Genomic DNA, 20,637 nt, shown 5'->3' on the forward strand with positions numbered 1-20,637 from the left:
TGCACCATTTTACACTCCCACCAACAGTGAATAAGGGTTCCAGTTTCTCCACAACCTCGCCAGCATTTGTTGCTTGCTGCTCTGTTAAATTTTGCTATTCTGACTGGGGTGAGATGATATCTCATAGTTGTTTTGATTTGCATCTCTCTTAGAGCTAGGGGTTTTGAACATTTTTTCATGTGCTTGTTGGCCATCTGAATGTCTTCTTTGGTGGAGTGTCTGTTCATATCCTGTGCCCATTTTTCTATTGCATTATTTGCCTTTATCTTGTTGTGGTGCTTCCATTAGATTTCTGACTTAAATCTTTTCAGGAGGAGACTGCCCACCTTTCCCCCATGGAGTTGTTGTTGGTTTCAAACCACCAGTGTGTGGATTAGTAGTTCAATATGTTACTCATTATACCATCAAAGCCCCTTGAACTCGCTTTAAAATGGTAAAAACTAGTACTGCATCTTTCTGAAGGAGTTCTGATGGCAGAGCTCCTTCGTGGAAAGGTATTGTGTTGGCCAACCAAAAACACACAAGTTGGGTCCACCCGCCGCTCTGTGGTAAAAAGATGAGCTGTCTCTTCCCACGTGATTAGCTACTTCTGAAAATCTGATGGAGGCTCAGCTATGAGTCGTCTTTGACTCGATGGTGTACATAACAACAACAAGTGATTGCATAGTCTGTAGTGTGTTTAACCAAAGGAGGCACCTCTCTGGGGTTCCAAATCCACTAGCAGATCCATGGGAGACAAACGGGCAGTTTCCTGCTGCTAAGATTTACAGCCTTGGTAACTTGATGGAACAGTCAGCCTGATGAAGTGAATTGAAATCAGCTCAATGATGGTGAGTTTGGATTTTTGTTTGGTTCTTTTCTTATTTTTGGAGGAAAAGCAGGCAGAAGACCATTAATTTATTTTATCTCATTATAAATGTAAAACATGATAGTTGGAGTAAACCCAGAAAAATATAAATATAACATGGACCTATAATTTCATTTCACAGCTGTAACTACTAAACTATTACATAGATAGGATTTTATTTTGCATATAGTTTGCATTTTTTTTTAGTTAAGAGATGATCAATATTACAGTGTAGTGAAAATTTTTTCAGAAGCTTAATGCTTAATAATTTAGAATGTCCTGTTGGACATTCTGAATTGGAATTAGCATAAGAATTCTAATTCTTATTCTTCAGAAGCTTAGTGCTTAATACTTTAGAATGCCCATAGGAAGTTCTGGTGATTTAGTGTTAAGAGATTAAGTTACCAGACCAAAGGTAGGCAGTTCAAATCCACCAGCTGCTCTGTAGGGAAAAAAATGGGCAATCTCCTCTTGTGCAAGTTGCTGCTTCTGCAAACGCACTGGAGGGTCAACTATGAGTCGTTTTCCACTCAACGGCACTTAACAGCAATTGCTATCAGCTGAAATTGGCTCGGTGCTACACAACAAAAACCTTTTACTTTATTTCCATATTCATTGCTATCCAGTGGGTCCAGACTAGTGGTCTCATGTTACAGAGTAGAACTGCTGCCCAGGATTTGTTGTTGTTTTTTGTTTGTTTGTTTTTTGCTGTAATCTTTAACTACAGCATTAGTCATTTAAACAGTAGCTTATGGCTTGATGCTGAAATTTTCCCTACTTTTTAATTATCTCCTAAAAAGATTCTCACCACTGGGCCAATTGGCAGCAGCATCATTATGGATGGTGAAGAGATTGAGATAGTTAACAGTTTTAGTTTGCTTGGCTCCACAGTCAACACACTTGGTAACAGCAGCCAGGAAATCAAGAGATGAATTGCATTGGGAAATTCTGCTGTCAGGGACCTCTCCAGAGTACTGAAGAGCAATGATGTTAGGCTGAAGACTAAGGTACACCTGATCTGGACCTTAGTCTTCACAATTGTGTGCTATGCATCACAGGGCTGGACAGTGACTAGGGATGATAGAAAGAGAATTGAGATCTTTGAGCTGTGATGCTGGAGAAGAGTGCTGATATACCATGGACTGCCAGGAAAACAAGCAGATTTGTCCTGGAGAGGGTGAAGCTGGACTGCTCCTTGGAGTCAAGGATTCTGAAGCTTCATCTGACATATTCTGGGCATGTTGCAAGGAGGTACTGGTCCTTGGAGAGGGACATCATGCTTGGGAGAGTGGAGGGACAGTTCAGGAGAGGAAGACCCTCAATGAGATGGATTGATTCAGTGACTGGGGTAATGGAAGTAGGCATGCCAGAGACAGGGAGGTTGGCACAGGATAGAGCAGGGTTTAGGGCTCTTGTATGTATATAGGGTCACTATGAGTTGCAAGTGACTCGATGGCACGTAAAACAACAACCACCACAATCACAAAGTAAACCTCTAATTTGAGTCTTAGAAATAATATATATGTGCCAAATATTTGTATTTGTATGTGTGTGTATTTCTGAGCAGGGAGGGGATGCATCTTTCTGGACTAATAATTGCACAGTCAGCAGCCATCACCCTTGGCCTTAACCCAGCCCAAGTCTTCCCTTGCTGTTCATAGGTTGGGCAGATGCCAACTCTGTTTACTCAGAGACCTTGAAGTTGTGTCTTTCCTGTACTTTTCTGTACTTTACCAAGATTTACTAAAGGTAGGGGCATTAGAGACTGAAAGAGATGGGTGAGAATGGCCACATGAGTGGCAAGGAGGTGAGGCTAACATTTTCTGGGGCAGAAGGTGGAGTCTAGGTGCTGAGGTGAGAGGTGAGCTTACCTGGCCTGTTCCTAAACTTGCCCTTGGATTTACCAGTATGGAGTGTAAACTTTGCCCCCTGTGTGGGATGTTGCTTAATATGATGTAGGTGACTTTGAGGCTAGTCTTTTTTAAGTTTTATTTTATATTAATTTGCTCACAAAGTTCATATACTTTATGTTTCATGCTATTCTTTCATATTGTGTTTCATTCAATCATTGACATATGTTATGTTTTATAAAATCAATCACCATTGGACCTTGCCCATCATTACCCAATCTTTTTGTGTCCCTGCCAGATCCTTTCCATTTCCTTCATCCCCTCCATCCATCCACAAAACTGTGCAGCCCTGTGGTTTCCCCTCTACCAATCCTCCCCTTTCTTCTCCTACCCCTTCCCCCTTGAGTCTTCATACAAGTTTCACTAATTACCCTTCTATTTTTACAATATTGGTCTTATGCAGTACTTTTTTCTGAGTTAATTCACTCACCACAATGTTCTCAGGTCTTTCCCAAGTTATGTATTATTTTTCAAAATTGTTGCTCCTGAGTGCTGCATAGTATTCCATTGTGTGAATGTACCACAATTTCTCAATCTATTCAGATGTGGTTGGACATTTGGGATCTTTCCATGTTCTTATGATGGTCAATAATGCTTCTATGAACACTGGTGTCAAATGCAGTATTGTTCTACAACTTCTTCCCTACCCAGGATTTAAATCTGTCGTATATTCGCACAATGGAATACTATGCTGCATTGAAAAACAAGGAACTCATGCAATATTATTCAAAATGGTTGACTCTGGAGAACATTATGCTGAGTGAAATATCCCTGTCACAAAAGGACAAATATTACATGATGCCACTGTTGTAGAATGGGACTAACCTCGGGGTTGGGGAGAGACTGAGTAAGATGGGTTCAATAATGTATACTGCACTGAAACAGAGGAGGGAGAAAACTGTTTAAAAGAGATATGTGACTAGGTATTTCTGTCATCACAGGAGTCTAGAGCAATGGCTACATGGTGGAGGATACCTGGGGGAGGGTTTGTAAAACAATGAAAGAATCTTTTCTTTTACTTTTCCATAATTTTTGACTCATGTACTTATAACTTGTTAGTTAAATTTGTGTCTTCTATGTTGCAACACCCCCATGATACATCTTCAAGGATATGAACATGTATGGCCAAGCACAATCAATAAGAGTGCATCTAAATTCCAAAATCAATCTCCATAATAGTCTATGTGTTTCCTACTGCCAAAGGGGCCCTTTAGAGTAGTGAGAGAAGATCTTCACCCTGAAACCCACAGCGTCCCTTTTCAGCAGGAAGTAGCTAAGAGAATATGCCATCCCCTTTTCCTTATGAATCAGGGTGAAGTCTCTCTCAGGGAGGAGTGATAGGGAATGGCAAAGGACACACTGACAAAGGAGATTAATCAGAACTGACTTTGACAAGCACTGTGGCAATTGGACAATTAAAACAGACATTCGGATGGTGGGGGAAGAAGAACAAACTGGGGAGGAGGGTAGAGAGAATGGTGCAGCAATGAAGGAATGAAAACCCAAAATCCCTGTAAATGTTCATTAAAACAAATAAAATTTAATTTAAAAAAAATATCTTTTCCAATAAAGGTGTACCCAGATAAAAGGATCTCTAGTGGGGAGCTCTGGTGGCATAGTGGCAAGAAGCTGCACTGCAATCTTTAAAGCACGTAGTTCAAGGCCACCAGTTCCTCTGCAGGAAATGGATGGGCAGTCTCCTCCCGTGTGGTTACCTGCCTCTGGAAACCTGCTGGAGGGTCGGCTATAGGTCAATTCTGGCTTGACACCACCACCACCACCACCACCACAGTGGTGTAGTAGGGATCTCTGGTGGTCTATTACTGTATACCGTCAAGTCAGAACTAATTCATAGCTGATTGTCCAGCAAGTTTTTAGAGGCAGTTAATTGCACCAGAGGAGATCACACCACCTGGTGACAAGAAGCTGCACTGCAATCCCAAAGGCACAAGGCTCACATCCACCAACCACTCTGTGGGAGAAGAATAAGCAATCTCCTCCAGTGCGATTAACTGCCTCCAAAACAGCTGTGGGTCGGTTCTGACAGCACACAACAACAACAACAGTGGCGTAGTAAGTTAAGTGTTGGGCTGCTAACCAATATGTCAGGGGTTTGGATCCATCGGCAGCTCATCAGGAGACAGATGGAGTAATTCGTTCCTGTAAATATTTGCAGCCTTCCAAATCCTGAAGGATCAGTTCTACACTGTTCTGCAGGGTAGCCACGAGTCCAAATCTCCTGGATGGCAGTGGTTTTGATACATATTTTTTTTTTTAGTGCCCAGATATTAGTTCTGTCTTGTTCTTTTCTGGTTTTCTTGGATTCCCTTCCACCTCATTCTTGTTCTTTCTTTTGCTTCTTCTATAGACTCACACTATATATAGTGTGAGCACACATTATATAAATTTTCTGTAAATATCTGAAAATGTTGGTGAATGTATATAGAAGGGGATCAGTTTGTGAAAACTGTTTTAAAACCGCTTCCCAGGGAGCTCTGGTGGCCTAGTGGCAGGAAGCTGCACTGCAGTCCCAAAGATGTGTGGTTCTAATCCACCAGGTGCTCTGTTGGAGAAGGAGGGACAATCTCCTCCTGTACCAGTCACATCTGATTTGATGGTACATACACAAAAATAATAAAATAAAATGAAAATAATGCTTCCCAATAAGTTCACAGTGTGACTTCCCATTCTGTATCCCCAGAATGAGGAAATTCACCTGAGAGCTCTCCTATTCCCCCCTTTTATAAAGCTGCTTTAAGTTTTCTCTTGTTCTCTCTGATTTCTTTCTTAAGTCCACTAACTTAACAGAGAGAGTATTTTATGGGCGCCTTGTTCTAGAATGGGTAGAATTTAACTGAAGGCTGAAGTCCTTTCCCCTGAGTCTTATAAGAGGGAGCTGTACTTCTTTGGTGTGAAGGTTGCTATGGTGTGAAGCTTGGTGTGCCTGTAAAGACAGGATTTCTTAAAGCATCCTGGACATGTGGAACGGGCTCAGGGGCAAGACCAAAGTGGCCTATGGAAAGGAGTTCTTGAATTCAGTGAGTTGGCTGTGAACCGTACAAAGAAAAGCAAACATTTTTCTGGAAGCCTTGGGCCCATCATTCACTTAATATGCTTATAGTTTGTCCTTCAGTCTCTGCTCTGAACAGGGAAGGTTAGCCAAATTTCTATGACTGGCTGTGGTCAACTGGTAACCTCCAGAAAGTGCTGAGAGTTACTAGGTCTGGGATAAGTTTTCTGAAGCTCCTCATTACTTGGAGGAGGAAACTGAATCCAGTGAGAGAGGACTCCTGTGAACTCACACCGAGCTGATGTTGTGAGACAGCTGCTTTCTCGCACTTAAATTCCTAGTATTACTCAAATACCTCCGTTCATGCTGTCCAGATATTCTCAGGATGAGCACCAGACTAGTTAGTATGGAAAAGCTGATTTGAGGAAGGCTTGTGTCAGGGCAATCTGGCTGCAGTAGTATGGTGTAGGGGTGACTTGGGGGCTATAGGAATTCTTAGCAAGTTTTCTCTCAAAGGTGGTCCCAGCATGGGAAGGATGTAAGATGAGAATATAATCTGGATCTGTTTTAATTCTGGACAGACATGAAAGTGAGTGGAGAAATGGAGAAGTGCTCAACTAACCTGTCCTTGGTGACAGACTGCATGGAGCACGCGCTGACCGCCTGCCACCTGCTCACCAGCTGGTACTATGCTGGATGGGATGCCAGGTTTTTATAGATACCTTCCTCTACTTGATCTCTCCAAAGCCTTCCAAGGCACTGTAAAGACAGAATTAAGTTGCATGGTTAATTGGGGTGCTGTCTGATGGGGGAGAGATAGTTGTTGTTAGGTGCTGTTGAGTCGTAGACAACTCCTAGTGACACTATGAATGAAAGGCCTGAGCACTGTTTATAGAGTTTCCGGAGGCAAGCCATTTCGGAATTGGACACCACTCCTGCTTCCAAGTTTGTTTTAATCGGGAAGCTCCACCAAACACTGTCCACCATGGGTAACCATTCACATTTGGCACATCAGTATCACAGTGTTTAGCATCACAGCAACCATGAGTTACCTCTGTACAGCAATGCACAGATCACCTAGAACGTTTGACAAAAAACCAATTTGAACTAGGCCCGAGGGCTGCAGATTAAAATCACCCACCTTGGGCTTGGTCCCACTCAGATTTGAGCAGAGACAATTTATCCTTCTCCAGGTCCAGTTAATCCCTGGGCCTTACCCACACATCTCCTCCAGACCTGGAAGATTTTGTGCGTTTGGGAACACATACTTGACCTTTGAGCAACATCCTCTGGCTCCTCTCCACAAATCTCCTCTTCACTTACCTTGTAGGTAGACAAGCTGGATGATGTCTCTCAACTCAGCTCTGGAGGTGGTGAGTGGTAGTCAGTGTGGAGTAGTGGAAATTTATCTTTCATTGCCCCTCACCTATGTTCTCTGGCAGCTTCAGACCTGTTTTCCCTTGATGTGAACCACAGTTCATTTCACCCTTGGGACAGAATGCCCAGGCCGTGCTAAGTTCTTCCAAAGTGTCATCTCCTTCATCTGATTTTGACTGGCCAGTCTTTGTGATAGTGGTATGGACACATCTGGTCTTTCTCACTCTGGCCTCTTTCTTTGGGCTCTGAAGTATTCACTGCCTGATTTCTAGTCTAGGGGATGATGTAACATGATCTGAAATCCAGTTTGACACTGTGCTCAAATTATCTCAAGTAACTTTTAGGGTCCAGTCTTATAGTCTTTCTGTACACTATGAAATCCTGAGCCACCACCTATCTATATTAATTTTTTAAATTGTCTTTCCTTTTCTGAATGACCACTTATCCTTGACTGTTTCTTTCCTCTCTTCTGATATTGTTTCCTAATATTTTTTGTACCAGTCTTCTTCTTTTTTTTTCATTTATATTGGTTTAATCCATGTCAAACGTAGTTTACAAAGGGAAAGGATAAGTACCTTTGTATAGAATATACAGACACAGCATCACACCATGGGGCCCACAGAAGAGGTAGGGGGAGACTCCCTGGGAACAGCAGCTCTAACCTCAGGAACAGTTCTTGACAGAAGGCTGGGCAGCCAGGAGCACCCTCATCCAGCCCTGTTATTAGCCCCTGCTTCTTCTGCTCGGTTTCCATCTCCTGTCCCTTCCCCCAACTCCTTACAAAGAGCCCCATGAACTAAGACTAAGGAGAGGATCATGTCCCTCGGGGCACGTGCCCCATGACTGGGAGAAGAAATATACACCACTGAACACCGAGCACATGGGAGGGGGAAGGACACCATGGGAGGGGAAGACAGGCACCCAAAGAGATGGATGGGCCGAGTCCCCAGCCAGCCCCGAAGGTGGCACTGCTTCAGGTGTTCTTAAGAAAATCGTACAACCAAAGGAAGAAGGGTGGGGTGGAAGAAAAGGAGATGTTCCATTTATACACAACATTGTAAACATGTTGTTGTTGTTGTTGTTGTTGTTATGTGCCGTCGAGTCATTTTTGACTCATAACGACCCTATGCAAAACAGCCCTAAACCCTGCTCTGTCCTGCGCCAACCGCACTGCCTCCGACACACCCATCCAGATTACCCCAGTCACCGAATCAATCCATCTCATAGAGGGTCTTCCCCCCCTGCCTTGTCCCTCCACCCTCCCAAGCGTGATGTCCCTCTCCAAGGACCTGTCCCTCCTGGCAACATGTCCAAAGTATGTCAGACGAAGCCCCAGAATCCTTGCCTCCAAGGAGCAGCCTGGTTTAATCTTCTCCAAGATGAATCTGTTTGTTTTCCTGGCAGTCCACGGTACATTCAGTACTCTTCTCCAGCACCACAGCTCAAAAGCATCCACTCTCCTTCTGTCCTCCCTAGTCATTGTCCAACTCTCTGAGACATAACAAGTGATTGCAAACACCATGGCCTGTATCAGGCGCACCTTAGTCTCCAGAGAGACACTGTTGTTCCTGAGTACTTTAGAGAGGTCCCTAACAGCGGACTGTCTATATTACATGTGCTTCAATCTGGTGTTTGCATGTCTGTTCATCTGTCAGCATGGAAGCTAGTTTTCAGGAGCCTTGCTCCCCTACTCCCTGCTCCACCTTGGGAACAGCCTGGAACAAGTGTGGTCCCCAATCCTGGTGGGAGCCTGCAGCAGGCCTGACTCTCAGTCTCCACTCTGGCTCCAGAGCCCTGTGTATATGTGTGAGTGTAATAAGAGTGTGAGTGTGTGTATGTACATGGGACACCTGTGTGCAAGTATGTACAAGGGAGGAGGGTCACAGAGTCTGGGGGCAGGTGGGGCTGCTTGAGGCAAGGCCTGCTGGGGGTAGTTAGCTCACAAGTAGATCCTCCGCAGGTCTCCAGGTGCTGTGATAGTGCTGCACTGAGGGCAGAGCTTCTTAGCACCCAGGGTCCGAAGCCAACATTCTTCACAGTGCACGTGCCAACACTGGATGGACGTTAGAGGCATCGAATATGAGTCCATGCAGATGAGGCATTTATAACGGTCCCCACGAGATAGCTGCCGTTCAAGCTCCCTGACCCGAGCCTTCAGGGCTTCAAATGTCGTCACAGCTGAATCTTCAGTGATTTTTTCGATGTCGCTATTCTTGCATGTCTTCTGCATCGCTTCATGTTTGCTGCTCTCACCATTGCTGGTGGAAGGCATCTCATCACTTGCCCACTTAGAGAACTCAGGTGTGATGCGTGTGCTGGGAGGGTCACCATTTAGAACTGCACCCCGGAGTGCCTCTCTTTCCTTGGCTTCACCAGGTTCCTCGCCTGTACAAGGGATGACATCAGCTTCTGTGTACTGTGGCTTCCCATACTCCAGAGTGTCATCTCCATCTACATCCAAGTCAGCATCACTATCCGGGTTCTCTTTGCCGCTGCACATGACGAAGCCAGAGCCTTGGAAGCCACCTTCCGGGAGGGTGGTTGCCCATATCCGCTTCTGCCCACACCACTCATATTCCTCAAAGCGGGTGCTGTTCTCATGCTCGATGTCCACAGCATCCTCCTCAGTCAGGCAAGAGCCCTCCCTCTTAGAAAGGCAATGCTCCACATGCCTATTCATCTCCTGCTCCGATCCTGCCAGGGGGCGGTTGCACAGGGGACATACCTGCCCTTCATCTTGCTTCCTCCGTTTCATTTTCCCAATCTGAGCATTCATTCTGGTCTGCCGGTTGGCTCGCTCTCGCAGGAAGGTCTAGGAGAAGGTCCCCCACAGAAACAAAAAAGAAAAACAAGACAAGACTCAAAGCGCGGCCAGGAGTGCTGGCCCCTGCTCCAGCCCCCCTGTACCAGTCTTCTGTTCCTCTCACTTCTCTTCTTCTCTAAGAGCCAATGACCCTGCCTCTTGTCTCCAGCTGCTCAGAGAACTTGAGGCCTGTATGTGCTCCCTGGAAGGGTCACAGTCTCACAACAATCCAATCAGAAAGCACTATGCCTCTGCTTTCCTCCTTGTCCCCAAAGTATTTCTTCTTGTCTCATGGCCTATGGCTTCTACTTCTCCTTCCTATTGACCCTGTACATTGAAATTACCCTCCTCTGAAAATGTTTATGTATTTTCAAGGTTACAAATTTTTTTTAAAGGAATGAGAGCCATATCTTTAGCTTATTTAATTTTCCCAAGTCATAGAATATATCTTCCTGTTTGGAAATGAAGGTAAATGAACTGTTGTTGTAATGTGCCGTCGAGTCACCTTTGACTTATAGCAACCCTGTGTACAACAGCCCTAAACCCTGCTCTATCCTGTGCCAATCTTATTGTCCCTGACACACCTACCCCCATTACCTCAGTCACTGAATCAGTCCGTCTTGTTGAGGGTCTTCCTCTCTTGTGCTGTTCCCTCCACCCTCCCAAGCATGATATCCTTCTCCAAGGACTGCTCTCACCTTGTGACATTGTCCTAAGTAGGTCAGATGAAGCTTCAGAATCCTTGCCTCAAAGGAGAAGCCTGGTTTTATTCTCTCCAGAACAAACCTGTTTGTACTCCTAGCAGTCCATGGTATAGTCATACTTTTTTCCAGCACCACAGCTCAAAGGTATCAACTCTCTTTCTATCATCCCTAGTTCTTGTCCAGCTTTCTGAGGCATAGCAAATAATTACAAAGACTAATGCCTGGATAAGGCGCACCTTAGTCTCCAGACTAACATCGTTTCTCTTCAGTACTTTGGAGAGGTCTCTGATAGCAGACTTTCCCAAAGCAATTTATCTTATTATTATTAATTTTAATGAAAATTTACAGAGACTTTGGATTTACATTCATTCATTGTTGCCCTTTTCTCACTGTCCACTTCTCCCCCCAAGTTCGCTCTTCTCTTTGAAAAGTAAAAGTAAAAGCAATTTGTCTTTTAATTTCCTTGCTGTTGGTACTAACAGTGTTGATTGTGGAGCCAAGCAAACTAAAGTTGTTAACAATCTCAATCTCTTCACCATCTATTATGATGTTGCCGATTGGCCCAGTGATGAGAATCTTTGTTTTCTTGATATTGAGCTTCAATCCACACTGAAGGCTGCAGTCCTTGACCTTCTGCAGCTAGTGCTTCAGGTCCTTCTCAGTGACAGCAAGCAGGGTTGTGTCATCTGCATAATGCAGATTGTTGATGAGTCTTCCTCCAAACTTGATGCCACATTGCTCCTCATAGAGCCCAGCCTCCTGGATAATCTGTTCCACATATAGATTGAAAAGGTGGAGCTAGGACATATCCCTGGTGTACACCCTTCCCAATTTTGAATGATGCAGTGTTTCCTCGCTCTGTTCTGACATCTGCTTCCTGGTCCAAGTATAAGCTTTGCATAAGCACACCAGTGTTCTGGGATTCCCATTCTTCTTAGAGTCAGCCACAGTTTGTTGTAATCCACACAGTCAAATGCCTTTGCATAGTTAATGAAACACAGATAGACATTCCTTTAGTACTCCCTGCTTTCAGCCAAGATCCATCTAACATTAGCTACAATATCCCTAGGACCACTGCCTCTTAAAGGCATGAAAAAAAAAGAGCTATGTATGAAGAGGCATTATTATGTTGTCCTAAATGTGTTAGATATCTTCCTCCCAGCTCCAGTGAAACGCCCACTTCAATACAATATTTGGGTCAATATTCTAGAAGCTATTTCTCAATTTCATTTAAATTTGTAGTAGACAAAAGAACAAACCTATCTATTTGACACTTGTTTCTCACTCTTTTAAGATTCACTGTCATCCATCACCATCACCTCTAATAAGTGAGCATTGGCGATGTCCTAGGCAGAACAGCACACACAGAAATCACTTCCCCAGCCTTTATGAAACCTGTGTGCTCTAAGGGGAAAAGCACATCATTCTTAATTAACGACTTGGTGTTTATTGCAAGATAGTGAGAAATATTCTGAAGGGTGATCACTTTGTTTTAATTTAGAGTCATGAGATTTTAAAGATTAGAGGAAGAAAAAAAAAGTCTCATGGTTATTGTAGAAAGATCATTCAGGACAGATAGGTGACAAGGCCGAACAAGGGCTCCTTCAAGGATGTCCATGTCCCAGTTCTTAGAGTTCATGAATGTGCTGGTAATGAGATTGTGTATCACTTTTCCAAGTGCACAGCCTGTAAGATAGACGTGCCTGGTGACCACAGAGAAGAGACAAAACTTCAAAAATGAAGCTATTATTGTGTACCTGTGAAAAAGAAGGAATAAATATTAAAATAAAAAGAAAATCCAAGAGGAACTTTAAGTCTGATGTTGAAGAGTGTGTCAATTTAGCTGCCTATATCTGGTTTCTCAGTTATGAAAAGATCTGATGTAATGATTTGTTGTTGTTGTTATATGCCATTGAGTCACTTGAGACACATAGCGACCCTGAAACCTGCTCTATCCTGTGCCAGCTTTATGGTCTCTGACACATCTACCTTCATTGCCCCTGTCACTGCATCGATCCATCTCATCGAGGGTCTTCCTCTCTTTCTCTGTCCCTCCATTCTCCCAAGCATGATAGCCCTTTCCAAGGACTGGTCCCTCCTTGCAACATGCCCAAACTATGTCAGACGAAACTTCAGAATCCTTGCCTCCAAGGAGCAATCTAGTTTCACCCACTCTAAGATGAACCTGTTTGTCCTGGCAGTCCATGGTATTTTTCAATACTCTTCTCTAGTACCACAGCTGAAAGGCATCAAATATCCTTCTATTATCCCTAGTCACTGTCCAGCTCTCTGATGCATAGCAAGCAATTACTCAAGGGATATATTATAATATAATCATTCCATAGTGCAACCTACTATGAACAGCCATTAGTTGAAAAGGAATTTAATCAGAGGTGTATCCTGTTAAATTCTCTTGCTGTTTTTCTTTTTTAATTTATTTTATTTTATACTGGTTTACTTACAAAGTTTGTATTCATTGTTTTTCACATCGGATCTTTCTCATTTCCTTAATCCACACCTCCCTCCACCCATCAAATTGTGCTACCCTATGATTACCACTTGCCCACCCCACCCACCCTTAGATCCTCAAACATATTTTGCTAATTGTCTATTTCTACAAGAACGGTCTTATACAGTATTTGTCCTTATGGGACTGGGTTAGCTCACTTAGCAAAATGTTCCCCAGTCTCTCCAAGTTAAGTAGCGATTTATAAAACCATTATTCCTGCATGCTGCATTGTATTCTATTGTGTGAATGTACCACAATTTCTCAATCCATTCTATTTTGGTTGGACATTTGGGCTGTTTCCATGTTCTTGCCATGGTAAGTAATGCTGCTATGAACATTGGTATACAAGTCTCCATTTATGTCTAAGTTCTTATTTTCTCAGAGTATATTCTAAACGGTGGAATAGTTGGGTCATATGGAAATTCTGTGTTCAGCATTCTGAGGAAATGCCAAGCTGCCTTCCAGAGTGGTTGTGTCATTTTACAATCCCACCAACAGTGTATAAGAGTTCCTATCTCTCCACATCCTCTCCAGCATTTATTGCTTGCTGTCCTGTTAAACTTTGCTACAGCCACTAGAGTGGGATATTATCTTATTGTGGTTTTGATTTGCATCTTTCTTATTGCCAGTGATTTTGAACATTTCTTCAAATGTCTGTTAGCCATCCAAAGATCTTCCTCTGTGAAAATCATTTCCTGTTTTTTGCCCATTTGGTAATTAAGTCATCAGTCTTTTTCTTGTGGAGGCCCTGTAGGATTTTGTAAACTTTTAATATAAGACTTTTGTCTGAAATGGTATTGCCAAATGTTTTTCCCCAATCAGTAGGTTTTCTTTCAACTCTTCTGGAAAATTTTTTGATGCACACAGAGATTTAATCTTTAGAAGGTCCTACTCATCCATTTTATCCTCTCCAGATTGTGAATTTTTGGCTGTATTTTTCAGTCTCATTATATCATAGACTAAGCTTTCTAAGCTTGATCCCAGTATTTCTCTGATGACCTTTGTGGTTTTGGCAAATTATCTTGATTTTTGCTGAATTTAGATCCTGCATAATTATCTGAACTTTAGTTCTTGTCTGCTAATTTGGATTTGTCAACTTTTACAGTTGGAGAGCGATCGAACATGCAATCAAGATGCATTGATAATAATGGGTAACTGGAATGCAAAAGTCGGGAACAGAGAAGACGAATCAGTAGTTGGAAAACATGGACTCGGAGACAGAAATGGAGCTGGAGATAGAATGATTGAGTTTTGCACAATCAATGACTTATTCATTGCAAACACATTTTTAAGAGACATAAACGTAAGTTATACACATGGATCTCACCTGATGGTATGCATAGGAATCAGATCGATTACATCTGTGGAAGGAACCGCTGAAGAAGCTCAATATCAGCTGTGAAAACTAGGCCGGGGGCTGATTGTGGAACAGACCACCAATTACTCATATGCAAGTTCAAGCTGAAGCTGAGGAAAACTAAACCGAATCCACGAGAACCAAAATATAACTTTGAGTCTATCCCACCTGAATTTCAGGCCATCTGAAGAACAGGTTTGAGGCCTTGAACACAAATGAACGAAGACCAGATGAGTTGTGGGAGGATATCAAGGGTATCATCCAAGAAGAGTGTAAATGTTCATTACAAAGACAGAAGAGGAAGAAAAGACCAAAATGGATGTCAGAAGAAACTCTGAAGATTGCACTGGAGTGCAGAGAAGCCAAAGCACAAGGAAGAATTCAAGATGCTAAAGAGCTGAACAGAAGATTTCAAAAGGCAGCATGGGATGACAAAGTAAAATATTACAATGAAATGTGTAAGGAGTTGGAGTCAGAGAACCCAAAGGGTCAAACTCGCTCAGCATTTCTTAAGCTCAAGGAACTGAAGAACAAATTCAAACCTCGAGTTGCTATAATCAAGGATGCTTTAGGAGGAATATTAAATGATCCAGGAGATATCAAAAGAAGGTGGAAAGAATATACTGAGTCATTGTATTGAAAGGAATTGGCAGACACAGAAGAATTTAACGAAACAACATATGAGCAAGAGCCTATGATGATGAAGGAAGAAGTTTAAGCTGTTTTGAAAGAAATAGCAAAAAATAAAGCCCCAGGAATAGATGGTATACATATTGAATCCAATGATATATATATATATAAAATAATTCAACATGACCAAGTGGGATTCATAACAGGTATGCAAGGATGGTTCAACATAAGAAAAACAAACAATGTAATTCATCACATTAACACAGCCAAGGACAAGAACCACAAGTTCCTATCAGTTAATGCAGAAAAAGTTTTTCACAAAATCCAACACCCTTCCTTGATCAAAACACTCAACAAAATAGGATTAGAGGAGAATTTCTTCAACATAGTAAGAAGTATATACACAAATGCGAGAACCAACATTGTTCTCAATGGAGAGTGATTAAAGACATTCCCTTTGAGAACAGGAACTAGGCAAGGATGCCCACTATTACCTCTCCTATTCAACATTGTTTTGGAAGCCTTAGAGATGACAATAAGACAAGAGAAGAAAATAAGAAGTATCCAAATTGACAAAGAGGAGGTAAAATTATAACTCTATGCAGATGATATGATAGTATTTTTTGAAAACCCTAAAGACTCTGCAAGAAAACTACTGGACATAGTTGATTAATTCAGAAAAGTGGCAGGATACAAGAGCAACATACAACAATCAATCTCTATAATAACAAAGAGAATACAGAACTGGAGTGGAGAAAAACAATACCCTTCGGAATAGCTAATCACAAGATTATATACTTGGGAGTAAATTGAACCAGATGCACTAAGGATCTAGTCAAAGAAAATGACAAAACACTACTACAAGAAACAAAAAGAGACCTGGAGAAATGGAAGATTATACCTTACTCATGGATAGGAAGGCTCCATGTTGTGAAAAATAACAGTACTATCAAAAACAATTGACACATTCAATGCACTCCCAATAAAATAGCAATTCCATTCTTCAACGAGATGGAAAAGGCAAACTCCAATTTCTGGAAAGAGGCCCCAAATAAGCAAAGCACTCCTTAAAAAGGGAAATAAGGTGGGAGGCATCTCACTCCTTGATTTCAAATCCTACTACACTGCTGTGGTGGTCAAGACAGCATGGTACTGGGACAATGACAGACACATAGATTAATGGAATAGCATTGAGAATCCTGAAATCAGCCCATCTACCTACCATTAACTGATTTTTGACAAGTAGATGAAATCAGTTAATTGGGGAAATGATAGCCTTTTTTACAAATGGTGTTGGTAAACTTGGAAAACTATCTGCAGAAAACTCAAGCAATATCCACATCTCACTCCATACACAAAATCAACTCAAAGTGGATCAAGGACCTAGGACTAAAACCAAGGGACTATAAGCTTCATTACAGAAAAGCTTGGAAGAACTCTAGAAGCTCTAATCTACATCATGAACAGTCTTTTGAGCATCCTGAAAAGCCTACCACCAGGAGAGGATAAAATAGATGAATGGGACCTTCTGAGAATCAAATTCCTATGCACATCCAGAATCTTCTCCAACAGGGTAAAAATGGAAGCCACAGATTGGGAAAAAAATTTGGTAGTGATATGTCAGATAAGGGACTTATATCTAGAATTTATAGAATACATGAGTACCACAAGATAAACAACCCAATTGAAAAATAGGCACAAGATATGAACAGACACTTCACCAAAGACAGCATTCAGATGGCAAACAAACACATGAAGAAATGTTTAAAATCCCTAGCTCTAAGAGAGATGCAAATCAAAACAACTATGAAATATTGTCTCACCCAGTAAGAATAGCCAAATATAACAGAATAGCAAACAACAAATGTTGATGAGGTTGTGGAGAGACTATAACCCTTATTCATTCACTGTTGGTGGGATTGTAAAATGGTTCATCCACTATGGAATTTTTTTCTCAAAAAATTGGAAATAGAAATAACATTTGACCCAGCAATTCCACTACTGGAAATATACCCTAAAGAAACCAGAACTGTCACCCAAGCAGATGTATACTTACCCATGTTTATTTGTGGCTTTGTTCACAATAGCAAAGAGTTAGAAACAACCCAAGTGCCCATCAACAAACAAATGAATAGAGAAGCTGTGGTTTATTCACACAATGGAATACTATGCTGCATTGAAAAACAAGAAACTCATGAATTATTATACAAAATGGATGACCCTGGAGGACGTTATGCTGAGTGAAATATCTCAGTCACAAAAGGACAAATAATACATAATGCCACTGTTGTAAAACAGAACTGGTATCTGGGTTGTGAGGAACCTAAGAAAAGGGGGGATACATAGTGCATACTGCATTAAAACAGATGAGGGAGAGAGCTATTTAACAGGGAAATATGATTAGGTATTATTGTCATGACAAGAGTCCAGAATGAAAGCTGCATAGTGGAGTGGACTGGGGGAGGGGGTGGAATTGTATATCAATGAAATATATTTTTTTTCTTTTAAAAAAGAAAAGAGAACTAGGGTGGGGGGGGTGTTGGTCAGGGAGCAAAGTGTGCAACAATGAATAAATGGAAATCCAAAGTCTCTGTTAACTTTCTTTAAAATTAATAAACAAAAAAGAAAAAAATAATGAACTATGCTCATCTTTGTAGATCACCATCAAAACGTCTTTGCAGATCCCCATCAGAACGTTCCCATTTCCTTTACCTGACTCCTACCTCTATCCACCAAATTGTGCAACACTATGATTTCTCCCCTGTGCATGGACTTTTGATAGATAAACAAGGTATCTCTGTGTTTTACATAAAATCACATGGTGCTTATTTGTAGGATGGCATTTTCCTGAACACTCAGAATGGGAAGTGGAGTTTAACCATTGTTATTTTCCATGTCCACATTCTGGTCAAATCCAACATGATCAGAATCGTAGAGGAAAGGAGGAACCAAGATGGCGGTGGCAGGGGAAGCAGTGTGAGGAGCAGGAGGTGTGACAAGCCCCATTGAAATGGGCCACCAGGGCCCTCCACACCCTGCGGCTTATCTATACCTGAACATTTAAATAGTTGACTACTGGTTCTCACTATGGATTGAGGCTCAACATCAAGAGGATAAAGACTCTTGAAAAAAATATGTGTGAGTCCCACTACTGCCAGCCCCCCACAACCGAGCCCACGCTGCTGCAGCCCCATGGGACCACCACAGCTGGAGACCAGGAATCCCCTGACTGGGATGGGCGGCAGGCACCAGGCCCTGTGGCCGTTATGATGGAGCCCCTGCACGGCCACAGAATAAACTTATTCTAAAAGAAATTCTCAGAGCAAAGATGGTGGTGATGGGGGAAGCAGCATGAGGAGCAGGAGAATGGCAAGCCACATTGAAATGGACTGCGTGCCCCTCCACAGTCCACATGCCCAGCCAGCCAATTCCGGCCCACACCAAGGGCCAGACCTCTGTTCACGCTGAAGCCTGCTGCTCTCTCCTGGGAGGTCTTCATCACCAAGTAGGAATCTGACTTCTCTGTCCTCTAGCCTGCTGCACCCCAGGTTTTCTGGGGTGAATGGTATCACCAGAAAGGCCAGCATCATATTTAGAGCTGACAGATGGGTCCATTCTTTTCAATCCTCATTGCCACTGCCACCAAGAACTACTGCATGTCCCTTGGGTTCACAGAATGCCCACAAACTGGTCTGTGATCCCAGTTAGAACAGTTGATTACTGGACTTGATGACACTTAAACACTGCTAAGTGAAACTATGCTTTTTTTTTTTAATCTAGAAGAACACTCTTCCACTTTGTACATCACTCTTTGTCAATTCACAGTATGAAGTAACTTGAGTTGCTGTGATGCTGAACCTTGTACCACTGGGGTATCAAATACCAGAATGGCTTCCCAGTGTGGACAGTGTTCGGTGTTTTACAGCTCCTAGCTGTAAAACAGGTTTGGAAACAGTAGTGGCATCCACTTCCTAAACCACATGCTTCTCGAAGCTCTATGAACTTACAGAAATGACGACTGTTATGGAAAGACATTAGGTCTTTTGGTCATAGAATCACTATGAGTCACGCTCAATTAGAGGGCAATCAACAACAACAACAACAACAACTGGTCTTCAATATGGATTAAGGCTCAACATCAAGAGGACAAAGATTCTCAAAAAAACATGGGTGAGTCCTGCTTCCATCAGCTGATAGCTGCTGAGCCTGTGCTGCCACAACCCTGCAGGGCTGTCATGGACGGAGCCCACAGGTCCACTCACCTGGTCCAGGTGGTGGGCTCCTGGCACTGCGGCCAGTGTGACAGAGCCTCACATGATCATGGGTGGCAGATGCCAGAGGCTTGGGGCCTCCGGTGTGGAAGGGGATGACAGGGGGCAGGGGAGGCATGCTCAGCGACACCATGGAGCCATGGGAGGTGAAGGACTAGATGTGGGAGAGCATCTCACTGTCAGTGAAGATGATTTCTTTGGATAGGTCAGAGAAGAAAAGAAGATCCTCAACAGAATAGATTAAAACTGTGACTGTAGCAATGGTCTCCAGCATGCCTTGAATTGTAGTGTGGCATAGGATAGGGCATGGATTAGATCTGTTGTTCATAGAATTGCTGTGAGCCAAAGCTCTGAGCTCTGTTGGCCTAGCAGATAGAAAGTTCTGCTAACAAGCCAAAGGTGGGTGATTTTAATCTGCAGCCCTCTGACCTGTTTTTGGTCAAATATTCTTCTAAATGGTATACTACTGGTCTGCCAATTGGCTGTACAGAGGTAACTCATGGTTACTGTGATGCTAAACAATGTGACACTGATTTGAATGGTTACCTGTGGTGGACAGTGTTGGTGGAGCTTCCTGATTAAACAAGTTGGAAGGAGAAGTGGCATCCACTTCTGAAATAGCTTGCCTCCAGAAACTATGAACTTAGAGAAACGATGAAAGTTATACAAGTGTCCAGGTCTTTTGTTTATAGGGCCACTATGAGTCATCTACAACTTGAGGCATGTAACAACAACAATAGATCCTGGACAGCAGATCTCCTCAATGCACCACATCTTTTGATTTCTTGACTACTTCTGCCAAGAACTGTTTTGACCTAGAGCAGGTCTGTTCACCACTCTCAAAGCCTGTTCTCAATTTGTAGAGGGGGAAGGTAGTGATATCTACTTCGAGTTGCAGTTGGACTGCTTGGTGGAGGGGAGGGTGGGTGATGGTGGCAACACTAGAGCCAGGGGTGCTGTCTCTGGTACAGACATTGGGGAGCTTTGGGGGGGGGGAGTGCTGCCTGGCCCCTGAGGACTGCCACCCAACCCCCAGGGAGTGCTGCCCAGCCCCTGGGGAGAGCTGCCTGGCCCCTGGGGTGTGCCGCCCAGCCCCTGGGTGTGCCGCCTGGCTCCTGGGAGAGCTGTCAGGTTGCTGGGAAAAGCCACCTAGTATATACAAGGAATTTTATCTAAGCCACTTTCCTCCACCTCCTTCTCCAGTACATCCGTAAGTAAC

The 20,637-nt window shown here is 42.9% G+C and overlaps 1 protein-coding gene across 1 annotated transcript; it reads right to left on the reverse strand.

The window, feature by feature from the left end:
* Positions 1 to 9,083: 9,083 nt before the first annotated feature.
* LOC102876142 (E3 ubiquitin-protein ligase RNF220-like) lies at positions 9,084 to 19,551 on the reverse strand. The gene is made up of 3 exons (XM_006897676.1): positions 19,410 to 19,551; positions 19,155 to 19,165; positions 9,084 to 9,956 (listed from the first exon to the last, which is right to left on the reverse strand). Exons 1-3 carry the CDS (start codon positions 19,549 to 19,551, stop codon positions 9,084 to 9,086), a joined length of 1,026 nt encoding a protein of 341 aa, XP_006897738.1.
* Between the last annotated feature and the right edge of the window lie 1,086 nt (positions 19,552 to 20,637).

The sequence above is a fragment of the Elephantulus edwardii genome, unplaced genomic scaffold (genome assembly GCF_000299155.1).
Source record: "Elephantulus edwardii isolate Elephantulus edwardi_28Jun2011 unplaced genomic scaffold, EleEdw1.0 scaffold00212, whole genome shotgun sequence".
NCBI classification, from domain to species: domain Eukaryota; kingdom Metazoa; phylum Chordata; class Mammalia; order Macroscelidea; family Macroscelididae; genus Elephantulus; species Elephantulus edwardii.

Bases quoted from the DNA above. Each gene is read 5' to 3' on its own strand.
- LOC102876142 (XM_006897676.1), bottom strand. From the start codon at position 19,551: ATGGTGTCGCTGAGCATGCCTCCCCTGCCCCCTGTCATCCCCTTCCAC.